General features: G+C 38.6%; 1 protein-coding gene across 1 annotated transcript in view; it reads left to right on the top strand.

Moving 5' to 3' along the window:
• The window catches only part of LOC124277730 (dual 3',5'-cyclic-AMP and -GMP phosphodiesterase 11-like), a gene marked incomplete at its 3' end in the record, with an annotated part of 134,906 nt that extends 123,698 nt beyond the window's left edge, over positions 1 to 11,208 (top strand). The window contains exons 5-7 of the mRNA XM_046713456.1: positions 4,471 to 4,506; positions 10,486 to 10,556; positions 11,064 to 11,208. Coding sequence (XP_046569412.1) covers positions 4,471 to 4,506; positions 10,486 to 10,556; positions 11,064 to 11,208 — 252 coding nt within the window. The remainder of the gene's footprint in view (positions 1 to 4,470; positions 4,507 to 10,485; positions 10,557 to 11,063) is intronic.
• Positions 11,209 to 15,778: the final 4,570 nt, after the last annotated feature.

Below are 15,778 nucleotides of genomic sequence, written 5' to 3'. Positions count from 1 at the left end.
GTAGATGGAGAGCATAATGAAGTGGAAATATCCTTTTTGGGAGAAGTGAGTTAGTGAGTTGGAGTTTACCCCGCATTTTGCAGTATTCAAGCAATATCAAGTGGGGGACACCAGAAAAGAGCTTTGCACATTGTGCCCATGTTGGACCTACGGCGTGACAAGCGAACGTTTTATCCACTGGGCTACCCAACCGTCCCTCTTTGGAGAGTAAAAAGCAGATGTTTCTGTGGCCTAAACGTGATGATGTCACATGGCTTCTGATGTCTTGTGCAAGATAAGTTCCTGTAGTCAAATTTCAAAGAATGCTGAAACTGGATGCTGTTGAAAAGCAGAGAGTAGTTAAATCTTTCAAATAATTGAAAGTCTGTTTGCTTTTTTCTAAGTCAAACCTTACTGATGATATGGAGTATAACAATTCATAAAGCCATAGTCAGATTTTAAAATGTGCGATACGAATGAGAGTCAAGGTAGGATAATGTAGTGTCAAACATGGATGTGAGAAATGTAAGTTATGAATTCACTGATTTGAACATATTATTAAGGTTGCTTGAAACGATTTATGTCGCTTTTCCCTCATCTTAATTTGTTGAAGTGAAATAGGTAGTATTTGTCAGAAAATTCATAATGTCAGAACGGTGCTACAAAGGCAGTAATGTACGTTACATTTCTTGTATATATGTTCATGGAACCCATTTAAGAATCAAACACATTTGAATACTTCATTCTGATATTAATTGCGTAGATTATAGTTTAAGTTTCGACTTCTAAAAATGTTCTTGTCTCCAAACATTTGTATTTAGTGAATATCCCACAAACCAAATGATCTAGTTTTAAATTACACGGACATGTTTCTGGGCCAAAAAGATAAGTGACCTTTGAAGATCTCGACAGGAACTCGTCTTTGATATTCATGACAGTTATTTGGTATTTTATCACCAGAATATTCTCCACTACAGTAAGAAAGAAGAAAATTTATCTTTAATACCTCAATACTAATCAGTGTATTGGAGAATGGCTTTTACCATAGCGGACATTAATTAGCTACATTTTTGGAAACTCGAAGCATTACTTTGAGTCACAAAACAGTATGTTTAAAACAAAGATTACTTGACAACTCTTGTTGTATTTTATGTACCTAATACTCCACTCTGAAATAAACTTATAGTTAATGTATATACATTGACTAAATTTTTCGGCTTTTGATATGGTCAAATGTGCCCATTTGTTGAGAATGAGTGGTACATACTGGTAGTACTGACACTTGCACACTATCATCGACACATGTACACATGTACACAGTGATGCAACCCACCTTTATATTTACCTGAGTATATTGCTGTTATCAGAATTATAACATATACTTGTAGGACCTTGGTATGTAGGAAATGGGATCTGTATGTACAGTCAGTGTCTGAAAGTCAAGTATGCCCAGATCAAGGCCTGTTTGTTGGGTGTCCATATCCTCAGAAACAAGTTGACAAATGAACTGAAAACTTCACATGTGTGTTGCCATCAATGATGACACCCCTTTTAGTAGAGGTCTGGTCTGGGCCCCGTTCCTCAAAGCGATCATAGCGCTACGACTGCCGTAAGCCTATGTTAAAGTATGGGAGTTACGATCGTCTTTGGGTTACGATTGCTTTGAGGAACGGGGCCCTGGACTGTTGTCTGGTCGCCATGACATCTAAACTGAATTACCTATTCCTGGTTATTACTCAGTTGGTGTATTGTAAATGTAAGTAACTGTATTAAATATTGACGTACATGCTCTAGGGTGTTCACAATATTATAACCATGTTTAAACCATGAACAAAAAATAGTGAAGAAGTTTATAGAGTAGATATACAATATCTTAAATTGTAAAGAGGTAAAGGGAGGGAGGGTACTACTTGTACTCCATGACAAACTCTCCATGATAAATAGGTACTACTTTATGAGATAAAACTTGCAACACAACAAAAGGTCAGGCTGAGGCCATCTGGAAAAGTGGTATTGTGAATTTTTAGTTACTTTTGCACTTTGCTGATGAAGGTTTTCTACAAAGATCAAATACATTCATAAGTTCTTTTGGGTAAGATCAATAATGCCTAGAATGAGATTAGCTGAAGTTGACATTGTGTAATGATAGTGTGAAAGCTTATAACTGATATATGTGTTGTGACTGATAGGACAATCATGTTGACAGCTTTGATCCTCAACTCAGGCATTTATTTATGTGTTGTCTAATACTTTCGAATACCATGAAAATGTTTACTTTATAAAATATGTTCAAGACAGTTGAAGAGAAGCTGCATACCCTTTAAAGGGCAAGTGTACACAAAAATTAACCTTTTTGTCTTGCACTTTTTCATCATAAAAAGTGTTTATCAAGCAGTTTTATATCCAAACCCGTACATATATCAGAAGTAACTAATTTATTATTTGCGTTATATCAATTCATATTTTCAACATTTACCAAGAGTTCTACGTCCACAATAAACACACCATGGCTTATGTCCCTTGGAAATGACGTCATTGGTGCCCAAACGATAAACCAATGACGTCGTCAGACCTTATTAGACCCATTTCACGTGGCGCAGGTTTAGGTGTGGTTCTTGTGTCTCGATGCGCAGGCTACTGTTTTAATCCACCTGTTGCTTGGCCGTCAGCTGACTATGTGGTCAGTTCTACACTGTAATGACGTTGCAGTTTGAAAAAACGTATACATTGTACTAAAAGTGTTACCACGTAACCAAAATGTAAAACATATTTAACCTGAGTCGGTCGCCTTTCCAACAGTATTTTTCATGGAAACGTATATGCACTACATCGGTGAATGTGCCGGCATTCTACGTTTGTTACTAAAGTTCTTACATAAATCGTACGATATGTCCCTCCTCTTCCACCTTCACTTTGATATCGGTAGGACCTATCCAAATCACGCAGATAAATGCAATTTGTAGTTATGAACACTGTTTGAAATTCGTTTTTCTATGATATCATCCGCTCATTGTAGATAAAATTTAATGAAAATTACATGCATCGAAAATCTCACCAGTTTTGACACATTACTAAATCACCGTTCACTGCGTTTTGCGTAATTTATGGTATGTCTTAAGTCAAATGTCAAATTTTACTGGGAGAATTGAATTTAAAAGAAAAAGACGTGATCATTGTGATCAGCAGTAGTATTGTTGTTGTATGATCGAATCACCAATGCTCGTTCTGAACATTATCGATGAACCGAGAATCGCTGAGAATGTTTTGGAAAATACGCAAACGTCAAAGTGAATTTTCAGCTATATTACATAGTGTTTATAAAATCACGTCACGTGTATGTCGGTTATGTTTCGTCCATAAAATCAATTGTAAAAGTTCAACACCATCTTCCTTACATGAATCCCTGAATTCCTCATACAGTTCAAAATAAACTAACAAACGGACTCTGTCACCAATACGGAGTGTTTCAGTGAAATCTAACGAAATATATCGAGGATATAAGATGCCGCGCTGTGAAAGAATGCTTGTTTGAAATGTAGAAAGCCAATCTCAGATTTTACACTGTGTATCCGTTCGCCTACTTGCTGCATACAATTACTCATCAGGTTTAGAACATGCATGGGAAAGGTATCGTAGCAAGCGATAGTTAAATAAAACAGGTGTATCCCAATGATTTTCTAGATTCGTCACAACATATAATAGTTTTTGAAAGCATGACACAAACTCACGCACAACGATAGTGGTACTTCTCTTAATTTCTGACTATTTCCCTTGGTCACAATGAAAACAAAAAGAAAATAACAACCAGCAGACTGACAGAATTTTCGGACCACTTACATGTCACATTTATGCATATACCTTGCTTGAAACAACGAAAATTTCCTTCGAAAACTCCGGCGTACTCGTGTCAGTGAACACGCCATTTAGAAAAAGTCGCTTCCCGATAGTGATGTCATACGAACGTCAACATTGTTATACATATTTGGTATTTTCATTGAGGCGAGGTTATGAATGAAAATACACACGATCCTGCTGCTTACATTTTCTGTTCTTATGCTTCTTCGTATTTTCACAAACTTTTTTTCACGTGATTAATATCAGTAGTATTATCTTTTGATTTGGGACTAGACAGGAGACCAGTTTAAAATCAAGTGGCACCAATTACGTCATAATCAAAGGGCGGTAACTCTGGCCTGTTTAGCTCAGCAAACAAATACCTCATATTGGCATAACATTTCAGCACTTGTTTTGAGGGTTATACTTACATTGTAAGAAAAATGAGTGTATATTTTCAAACATTGGTATTAACTAATTAAAACAGTTCACTTTGATTCACATAAGAATAAATGTGATTTATTCGTGTACACTTCCCCTTTAAACTCTTAAATCTGATGCATTTGAGATTGAAGCACATTGTTTTACAGTTTCATTGATGGCCTTGTCCCAGCACCAGCAGCATCCTCGTACACTCACTGTTTTGCTTTCTTCCAGGACAAAAACAAGCAGCCTTGGTTACCCTTAGAAGCGGTGAATATTTTCTGCACCATTCTTTTGCATGAGCCCTTTCTTTTCCATGTGATTAATCTCCTTACTTTCTGTGGGGAGAGAGAAAACTGGACAGATTCAGCTGATTTCCTGTTTCTTGTTTTGGTATCAAGTTGTGGAAGCATCAAAAATAAACAAATTGCTGAACATTCCACTTATGAAATTATTTGAGTGATGTTTTCGAATGATGAGTTTCCTTAGAGCTGTTTTTTCCTTCTCTGTCACTAACAATTTCTCCTGACTCTGCAAGCTTCTAGAACAAGGCTCCTGTCAGCTTGAGTCTGTCATTTACCTACCTATAATAGGACAAGAGTATTTAGCATGTAGAAACTGGTGGAGGTGATTGCAGTCGCAGAAACTCATCACGTGGACAAGGAGCATGATGCCTTTTCAACATGCTGGATTCAGTGAACTGTGTTGGTACTGTAGGTTATCACACTAGTAGCCTGGGTCCCAATCCACAAAGTGTTCGTAACGTTACGATTTGGCGTAACTCTATAGTTTATCATAGACTTACGAATGTTGTAGAGCTACGAACGCTTTGTGGATTGGGACCCAGATCGGTTGAAGAACAAGTTTGGTCTGATCGGTTGAAAGTGCTCGAGTTCATTTCTTCCATCTTCTATCAGGAGAATGGGTGAAGATGTCGACATCATTGATGGGCGATCATAAGATGAAGCCCCCAACATTTATGACCTCATATCCTTGGTGAAGAGGGACGGAGATGGAATTGTCTGTTGATGTGGAGATGGCTCAACTTGATGTGATCAGTGGTAAACAAGGAGGAAGGAATACATCACAGTTCATCAATGTCTTCACATGACACAGGGATATATTTAGGAAATATAAAACGATGTATAATCAGACTAGATTATCTGACAAAACAGATTCCACTAGATGTAAAAATCAAAATAGCAGTGACATTTATCTTAATGGATGAATGAAGATTAGTGATGACACCTGGGAAACAAGGGTTAAAGGAGACATATTGAATATTAACTTCCTACTGTACTTTAAATGGTAAAATGAAATAAACTTATTTAGTCGCAAGAAATATTCATGTGATTTTTTTGTTAACTGAAAAGCACCAAACAACCATTCTATTCCCACAACCTGCCTGTATGCATATTGTAATCCCAGCCTTGGCAGAGCTAAGGCTGTGATGTCACAGTGGTGAGCCATCTGCCATTTCCCTGTGTTTACAGTGCATTCATCTACACAACAATGGAGTGATTTTGCCGTTATTGTAGGTGTGTAGTAGACATGAGATGGGATATTGTGTTCGTATTGGTGACCAGTCCATGTAAAAAAGGTATCAAGTGTCATTTCTTTAAATTCCAAGTGTAAGGACCGATTTATCGAGAGGACATTTTGGATGCAGCAATACTTTGTGTTCATTGCATTTTGAGATCCAGACAAACCATTCAAAACATGGTTATGTGAATGCAAGAGCAAGCTTGAAGAAAGATGCAGTGACAACCGAGTTTGAAAGAAGAAATTTGGCAAACATGACTTGGCAGTGGGAAAGCCTCTGTTTATAACACATGCTGGGTGAACTTGTCAACAATATGTAGGAAGTATTTGGGAAACTCAAGTCTTGAGAATCTTATGTGAGCCCAGTATCTATAAGCCCCAAAACAAATTCATTTCTCATTCAAATGTTAAAATGTATATAGTAAATACTCACAACCACGTACATTATATACTACTTTTCAAAGTTAAAGTCAGCACAAATCACATTAATAAAGATGTGTTAAACATTGATGATAATTTAAAAAAATATATATTGTTCAAGTTTTTACCTTGGTAACTACTTTTTATAGATAAATATCAAAGGGGATAATGGTGTTTGTCGGGTCTTTTGGATAAACATTGATTCATTGGATGTATGTTTATCATCATTTATTAATGATCAGTCAGAGGTGGATCTAGGGGTTTTCCAAGCAAAAAAACTGTTTTGGAGATAAACAATAAGAAAGCTGCATACTGTATCTCGCTGTGCATAAAGCTAAGTACAGATTCTAGTACTTTAGTTGGGTAGGGTTGGGTCCCCTCTGGGATTCAAACCCCCACGCTCAGACACCTAATTGCCTGCACACAAAGTCAGCCATCTTAACCCACTCAGCCACCATAGCTTCCACAAAAATGGAATTCGGACAACTGGTAGTCCAGACCATGGACTTTATGTGCTGGCGATTAGGTGCTTGACTCTGAGAGTGTGGGTTCGAATCCCAGATGGTACTCCACCCAACAAAAGTACTAAAATCTGTACTTTACTGAGAAAGTTTTATCCAGAATATAATGTGTTACATTTGACCACTTTTTAAATGGCATTGTGTTATTCATGAAATACACCTCTGAAGAAGACTCGCCATTGTTTCGTGAGTGATTATCTTTTTTGGAAGTAAGTAAACAAAAGTATAACATTGAGCCTAAATAGAATTTTTGAAAATGAAAATGAATGTTATTTGTTGCAAATTAGAAATTTGTGTTTCTCCCTACTGACATCTGATTGGTTGTCTTCACTCGATAGATCTACCTCACTTTCTGTGCTGCTGTCCAGACTATTTCAGCTAACTGTGGGCTAATATATATATGTGTGAATGTATGTATGGTCATTGTGTGAAAATTGTATAAACATGTTTGTGTTGGTTGTGGGACACAATGCAGCAGAACTGCATGTAAACAGACCACACAATTATGTGATGGTCCAGATATCCAGCTGCACAGTTGTAACTTACTTTGTTGTAACTAGACATGTTATGTTAGATCAAATTCTGTGTACAATTGCAGGAGATCTGTTTGTAAGTTATGAACATTTTTTAAGAAATATTTTCAAATAAACTCAGAAACTTGGAAATTTCAATCATGGAATATGAACATATTGTTTCAAATCTGTTGGGCATGCTCCCAGGTGTTGAGCATAGGAAGATAAACTGTATCTTGTGAACTCCCATACATGACTTAAGTTATTGTTATTCAGTCTATGCTTTCACTAAATAACACTCTTCACACGAAGAAAACTGTGCTGACGTCCACAAACTGTCTTTCTATTTGTCTTTACAATCCTACGTTATTTATAGTGAATTCCATTGTTTTCAGATTGATCCAGGTACTAATCAGTTGATTATACTTGAAGTACACTGTGGAGGAGTTGACCAATATTATCTTATTGTTAATTACATGTATATATTATATATCAGGATGACACAATTGAGGCATCTCAATGTATGTGCCTGGTGCCAGCATGATGGTAGCCCATGAGCATGCTGAGAGCTATGCTGTATTGCTGTAGAACGCATTCAATCAGTTGTTGGCACTCTCTGATAAGCATTTTAAACAGCGCTATTTGAGCATCAGGTTGGAAGCTATGTAACCAGTGAGCAGAAATAATGTGAACATTAATTCATGGCATCCTTTGGGGAGACTGTCACAGTTTCTGGTATTGCTGACTGGCCTTTCAGTACAGGGTTTTTACAAGGTTGTCCCAGAGATGCCGCCATGCTAGTGCCCCCCTCCTTATGTCGGTCCAGGAATGGGCACCCTTTCCATTTGGTGTTGAGTCCTTTTCTGCAAGTACTTGATCACTCCATGTTCCTCAAGTTTGTGCAGTTTTTAATTGCTGATTTGTCATGATGAGACAATCAAGTTTTTGTGCTCACAGATCTTTGACACAGTGTGATGTCCACAACAGAATATTTCACTATGACACAATTCTTGTCTATGTGAGGCACAGAAAACATCAATCAACCCTTGTAGAAAGTTCTAAATCAGCCTTTCTGGCATTAGCACTAACTTTCTATTTAGTGTTGCTATCTGTCCTAAACATCCACTTATGGAAATGAACACAGTCTATTCCTCATGTCTATAATTATGAATATACCATGTGCTCTAATGGTGATATTGTATATTTGTATATTATGATTTTGCATTCTAGAGGCCATTATTCATGTAGAACTTGTAGTATCTACAGTAACTTTTTTTCTCAAATAATTAACTAAACTGGCTTTACAATGACCAAATCCTTTGGTACATACCTCTCTAGCTGAGGGTGTATGATCTGATCACTACCCACTCTTGAGAATGTGTTCATAAGGTACATTAACATAGGTCAATAAGGTTTGCCATGTGTTTCTCAACCTCTGCTACACCGAATACTGTCTCTTCTCTAGTCCTGATGACCATCTAGGTATGCATATGTCTAGTGTCCCTTCTTTGTGAGACCTCTCATGTGTACCTATTTACCAATCACAGAATTCCTTTCATTGTGAACATCAAGTGAGAGAACATACAAATCACCACCGTGCTGGCTGGAGCTGAGGGAGAACCAAGGGTATGGTCAATGCCCACACCTACTACCTCAGGTTACTCGTTCTACAAGCCAGAAGAAAATTGTCAAGAACTTTCTGGAATCCCAGGTTGAGGCAACACTTGAAAGGCCAAGGACAGGGGAACTCACCCCATTGCTATTGGCCATTATCAAGTAATCTCTCTTTAAACCATTTGATGCCCAGTGCTTGCCCTGGACTGGTACTTCAGTGGAAGCACTTAAGACATTATTGGGGATAGTGTTTGTTTCTTACACTAGAGAGGGGAAAGATTTTTGGCCAGATGGCTTGTTAGTCCTTCCATGCAGCTTATGGAAGCAAGGACGTCAGGCAGATTTACTGATGCATCCATCAGGGCTCACAAGGACCTCATGTCTGCTTCACTTACCTTGCCCAGAGCCATGCACACATGTGTGTCCTGTCTTGCAGCCAGTGAAGGCACACAGGATAAGTTAACTAATCACGGAATCAGACCAAGAGTGTAGAGGTGCACATCATTATGTCAACTATGCACTTCTAAAAGCATCGCAGATGAATACCACTGTATTTTTCATTGCAAAGCATTAGATACTTTGAGGAAAGAATATTTACCCTCCCATCTAACCTATTTTCCCAATGAAACAAAGTTCACGAAAATATTATCTGTAAAAACATCTCGAGACATAGTAAATCTATCAAAATATATCCTACATCTATCATCTCTTGTTAGAAAAAAATGTTAATATGTTGTTTACTGCCATCTTGAATTTAAATTTTTTTTTGTATATATGTTTACAATATATGCTCTTGTACCACCAAGGTGGTTTATGAGAATAAAGAATTGAATTGAATTGAATTAGGGTAAGCATTCTAGTCTTGTTTAGCTGTTGACTGTTGTATTGTTCCTACAGAACTTGCCTTTTGAAACATCTCATCGATAGTCAAAGCATAGTAGTATAAATAAAGTAATAGATGGAAATGACCTTTTACATGGTACCTGTACCATATTATCATTATTCCTGCCATGTCCAGAGCCAGGGGGATATGGTGTTCTGCAGTGCAAGACACCTGCAGACTTGTCACATCAGTCACATCAAACATAGTTGCACTCAAGCATCCAGTCTTGTTGGTACAAATATCCTCGGCATGGTATGTACCTTAAAGGGTTTGCTTTCTGTAAGGGAGTTCAGATAAGGTAATGGATGAGCTTACATTATCACACAAGAGGGAGTTATGATTGATTTCCTGTTCCATCATCAAGTGATAGATGATACTGAATGTGGAAATGGATGGCTACCATGTTTTCCTTGATGCATGACAAGAGCACCATTGTTGGCACTCTGGTGATCCAGTGCATGTTGCAACACCTCTACACACCTAACGCTATCACTATAACTATAACTGTCATCACTGTCACACTTTGTATGACCACCGTGGACATTGTCTGAGATGTTAGATGTCAGCATGATGGCATCATATATAGGGACCATGTTCAGCTGCATTGGGGGGCCCGCAGCTTCGGGGTAGTTTACAAAAGATCACCTGAATGTATGACCTTGCCTGAATCTTGGAAAGAGGCTCTTCATACCATGTGAGGAGCAACTGCCCAGCAGTTTATGTGGAGAGTGATATGTTGATGTGCTCTCTGTTACAGGGGATATTTTCACAAGTGTTTGATCTCCAGGCCAGTGACTTTGACAATGATGACACCTATAACAGAGAGGGGTGAGTGTAGACAGAGTGTACACAAGATCATGTATAGAATCCGACGACGAGTATAGTCTATCTGAAAATAAATGTGTTACCATAAATTCACTACTGGTTGTATCTTGATCTGTTGAAATGAGGATGTATTGTAATTATTAGCTTCATCAGTACTGGTGTCACAGCACTGGAAGAGAACAAAGAGCCTTCTTGATCTGACAAACGTGCCCATGATGATAACTAAGTTACACACTGTGTCATGTGTCATGCTGGTTGTTTCCAGGACATGTAGTGAATGTGATGATGTGACTATAATCACCAATATCAACATACAGGTCTTTTCTGACCAAAAATTACAAAAAATATTCAAGTACACATAACCGTGTAATCCATCCATACATGCTCTAGTTACATGCAGGTGACAACAGAACCAACGCATGTACATCATGGACAAACCAGCAAAATCTGTTGATATGATGTACAAGAAGTCAAAGTAAACAGCGAGCTCACTGTTTGAAATTGTTTCAGTCCACAGGAGCCCCGATTCCCTATCAATATAGGAATTACTGGATATGTAGCAACAACTGGGGAGGTGAGTGGTCTGGATGTTGTCAGACGTCTTGTGTGTCCCAGGACAGGTGTCATGAGGGAAATGTATACATCCCTAGTGCAGGTTGGGAGACTAAATATGAATATACCCAAATGGTAGGTATGTTATAACATCGCTTGAATTCCACATCAGTTCCAAGTCACATGAGATAAGTGAACTTCTTAAAAGGTTAAGAAGAACTCATAAGTAAACTAACTATGAGATGCGTGTCACCTCATGATGTAAGTGTGACCTTCTCACAATGGACATGATAACTACACACAGACAAAATGTCACCTCATGATGTAAGTGTGACCTTCTCACAATGGAAATGATAACTACACACAGACAAAATGTCACCTCATGATGTAAGTGTGACCTTCTCACAATGGAAATGATAACTACACACAGACAAAATGTCACCTCATGATGTAAGTGTGACCTTCTCACAATGGACATGATAACTACACACAGACAAAATGTCACCTCATGATGTAGGTGTCACCTTCTCACAATGGACATAACTACACACAGACAAAATGTCACCTCATGATGTAAGTGTGACCTTCTCACAATGGACATGATAACTACACACAGACAAAATGTCACCTCATGATGTAAGTGTGACCTTCTCACAATGGACATGATAACTACACACAGACAAAATGTCAGTTCATGATGTAAGTGTGACCTTCTCACAATGGACATGATAACTACACACAGACAAAATGTCACCTCATGATGTAAGTGTGACCTTCTCACAATGGACATGATAACTACACACAGACAAAATGTCACCTCATGATGTAGGTGTGACCTTCTCACAATGGACATGATAACTACACACAGACAAAATGTCACCTCATGATGTAAGTGTGACCTTCTCACAATGGACATGATAACTACACACAGACAAAATGTCACCTCATGATGTAAGTGTGACCTTCTCACAATGGACATGATAACTACACACAGACAAAATGTCACCTCATGATGTAGGTGTGACCTTCTCACAATGGACATGATAACTACACACAGACAAAATGTCACCTCATGATGTAAGTGTGACCTTCTCACAATGGACATGATAACTACACACAGACAAAATGTCACCTCATGATGTAGGTGTCACCTTCTCACAATGGACATGATAACTACACACAGACAAAATGTCACCCCATGATGTAGGTGTGACCTTCTCACAATGGACATGATAACTACACACAGACAAAATGTCACCTCATGATGTAGGTGTGACCTTCTCACAATGGACATGATAACTACACACAGACAAAATGTCACCCCATGATGTAAGTGTGACCTTCTCACAATGGACATGATAACTACACACAGACAAAATGTCACTTCATGATGTAAGTGTGACCTTCTCACAATGGACATGATAACTACACACAGACAAAATGTCACCTCATGATGTAGGTGTCACCTTCTCACAATGGACATGATAACTACACACAGACAAAATGTCACCTCATGATGTAAGGTGTGACCTTCTCACAATGGACATGATAACTACACACAGACAAAATGTCACCTCATGATGTAGGTGTCACCTTCTCACAATGGACATGATAACTACACACAGACAAAATGTCACTTCATGATGTAAGTGTGACCTTCTCACAATGGACATGATAACTACACACAGACAAAATGTCACCTCATGATGTAGGTGTGACCTTCTCACAATGGACATGATAACTACACACAGACAAAATGTCACCTCATGATGTAGGTGTGACCTTCTCACAATGGACATGATAACTACACACAGACAAAATGTCACCTCATGATGTAAGTGTGACCTTCTCACAATGGACATGATAACTACACACAGACAAAATGTCACCTCATGATGTAGGTGTGACCTTCTCACAATGGACATGATAACTACACACAGACAAAATGTCACCTCATGATGTAGGTGTGACCTTCTCACAATGGACATGATAACTACACACAGACAAAATGTCACCTCATGATGTAAGTGTGACCTTCTCACAATGGACATGATAACTACACACAGACAAAATGTCACCTCATGATGTAAGTGTGACCTTCTCACAATGGACATGATAACTACACACAGACAAAATGTCACCCCATGATGTAGGTGTGACCTTCTCACAATGGACATGATAACTACACACAGACAAAATGTCACCTCATGATGTAGGTGTGACCTTCTCACAATGGACATGATAACTACACACAGACAAAATGTCACCTCATGATGTAAGTGTGACCTTCTCACAATGGACATGATAACTACACACAGACAAAATGTCACCCCATGATGTAGGTGTGACCTTCTCACAATGGACATGATAACTACACACAGACAAAATGTCACCTCATGATGTAGGTGTGACCTTCTCACAATGGACATGATAACTACACACAGACAAAATGTCACCTCATGATGTAAGTGTGGACCTTCTCACAATGGACATGATAACTACACACAGACAAAATGTCACCTCATGATGTAAGTGTGACCTTCTCACAATGGACATGATAACTACACACAGACAAAATGTCACCTCATGATGTAAGTGTGACCTTCTCACAATGGACATGATAACTACACACAGACAAAATGTCACCTCATGATGTAAGTGCGGACCTTCTCACAATGGACATGATAACTACACACAGACAAAATGTCACCTCCATGATGTAGGTGTGACCTTCTCACAATGGACATGATAACTACACACAGACAAAAATGTCACCTCATGATGTAAGTGTGACCTTTCTCACAATGGACATGATAACTACACACAGACAAAATGTCACCTCATGATGTAGGTGTGACCTTCTCACAATGGACATGATAACTACACACAGACAAAATGTCACCTCATGATGTAGGTGTGACCTTCTCACAATGGACATGATAACTACACACAGACAAAATGTCACCTCATGATGTAAGTGACCTTCTCACAATGGACATGATAACTACACACAGACAAAATGTCACCTCATGATGTAAGTGTGACCTTCTCACAATGGACATGATAACTACACACAGACAAAATGTCACCCTCATGATGTAGGTGTGACCTTTCTCACAATGGACATGATAACTATGACACAGACAAAATGTCACCTCATGATGTAGGTGTGACCTTCTCACAATGGACATGATAACTACACACAGACAAAATGTCACCTCATGATGTAGGTGTGACCTTCTCACAATGGACATGATAACTACACACAGACAAAATGTCACCCCATGATGTAGGTGTCACCTTCTCACAATGGACATGATAACTACACACAGACAAAATGTCACCTCATGATGTAGGTGTGACCTTCTCACAATGGACATGATAACTACACAAAAATGTCACGACAAAATGTCACGGATATGATAATGATGATGTAAGTGTAGGGACCTTCCTACAATGGACATGATAACTACACACAGACAATCACAGACAAAATGTCACCTCATGATGTAAGTGTGACCTTCTCACAATGGACATGATAACTACACACAGACAAAATGTCACCTCATGATGTAAGTGTGACCTTCTCACAATGGACATGATAACTACACACAGACAAAATGTCACCTCATGATGTAGGTGTGACCTTCTCACAATGGACATGATAACTACACACAGACAAAATGTCACCTCATGATGTAGGTGTGACCTTCTCACAATGGACATGATAACTACACAGACAAAATGTCACCTCATGATATAAGTGTGACCTTCTCACAATGGACATGATAACTACACACAGACAAAATGTCACCCCATGATGTAGGTGTCACCTTCTCACAATGGACATGATAACTACACACAGACAAAATGTCACCTCATGATGTAAGTGTGACCTTCTCACAATGGACATGATAACTACACACAGACAAAATGTCACCTCATGATGTAAGTGTGACCTTCTCACAATGGACATGATAACTACACACAGACAAAATGTCACCCCATGATGTAAGTGTGACCTTCCTCACAATGGACATGATAACTACACACAGACAAAATGTCACCTCATGATGTAAGTGTGACCTCACAATGGACATGATAACTACACACAGACAAAATGTCACCTCATGATGTAAGTGTGACCTTCTCACAATGGACATGATAACTACACACAGACAAAATGTCACCTCATGATGTAAGTGTGACCTTCTCACAATGGACATGATAACTACACACAGACAAAATGTCACCTCATGATGTAAGTGTGACCTTCTCACAATGGACATAACTACACACACAGACAAAATGTCACCCCATGATGTAAGGTGCGGACCTTCTCACAATGACACAGTAACTACACACAGACAAAATGTCACCTCATGATGTAGGGTGTGACCTTCTCACAATGGACATGATAACTACACACAGACAAAATGTCACCTCATGATGTAAGTGTGACCTTCTCACAATGGACATGATAACTACACACAGACAAAATGTCACCTCATGATGTAAGTGTGACCTTCTCACAACGGACATGATAACTACACACAGACAAAATGTCACCTCATGATGTAGTGGGACCTTCTCACAATGGACATGATAACTACACACAGACAAAATGTCACCTCATGATGCTAACACGCAATTCCGAAAACGAAGTACTTATG

Source organism: Haliotis rubra, unplaced genomic scaffold, assembly GCF_003918875.1.
Source record: "Haliotis rubra isolate DU_JTF1 unplaced genomic scaffold, ASM391887v1 Scf226, whole genome shotgun sequence".
NCBI lineage: Eukaryota > Metazoa > Mollusca > Gastropoda > Lepetellida > Haliotidae > Haliotis > Haliotis rubra.
Note: the sequence above shows the minus strand (reverse complement) of the source record. Positions and strands in the feature narration are given on the sequence as shown.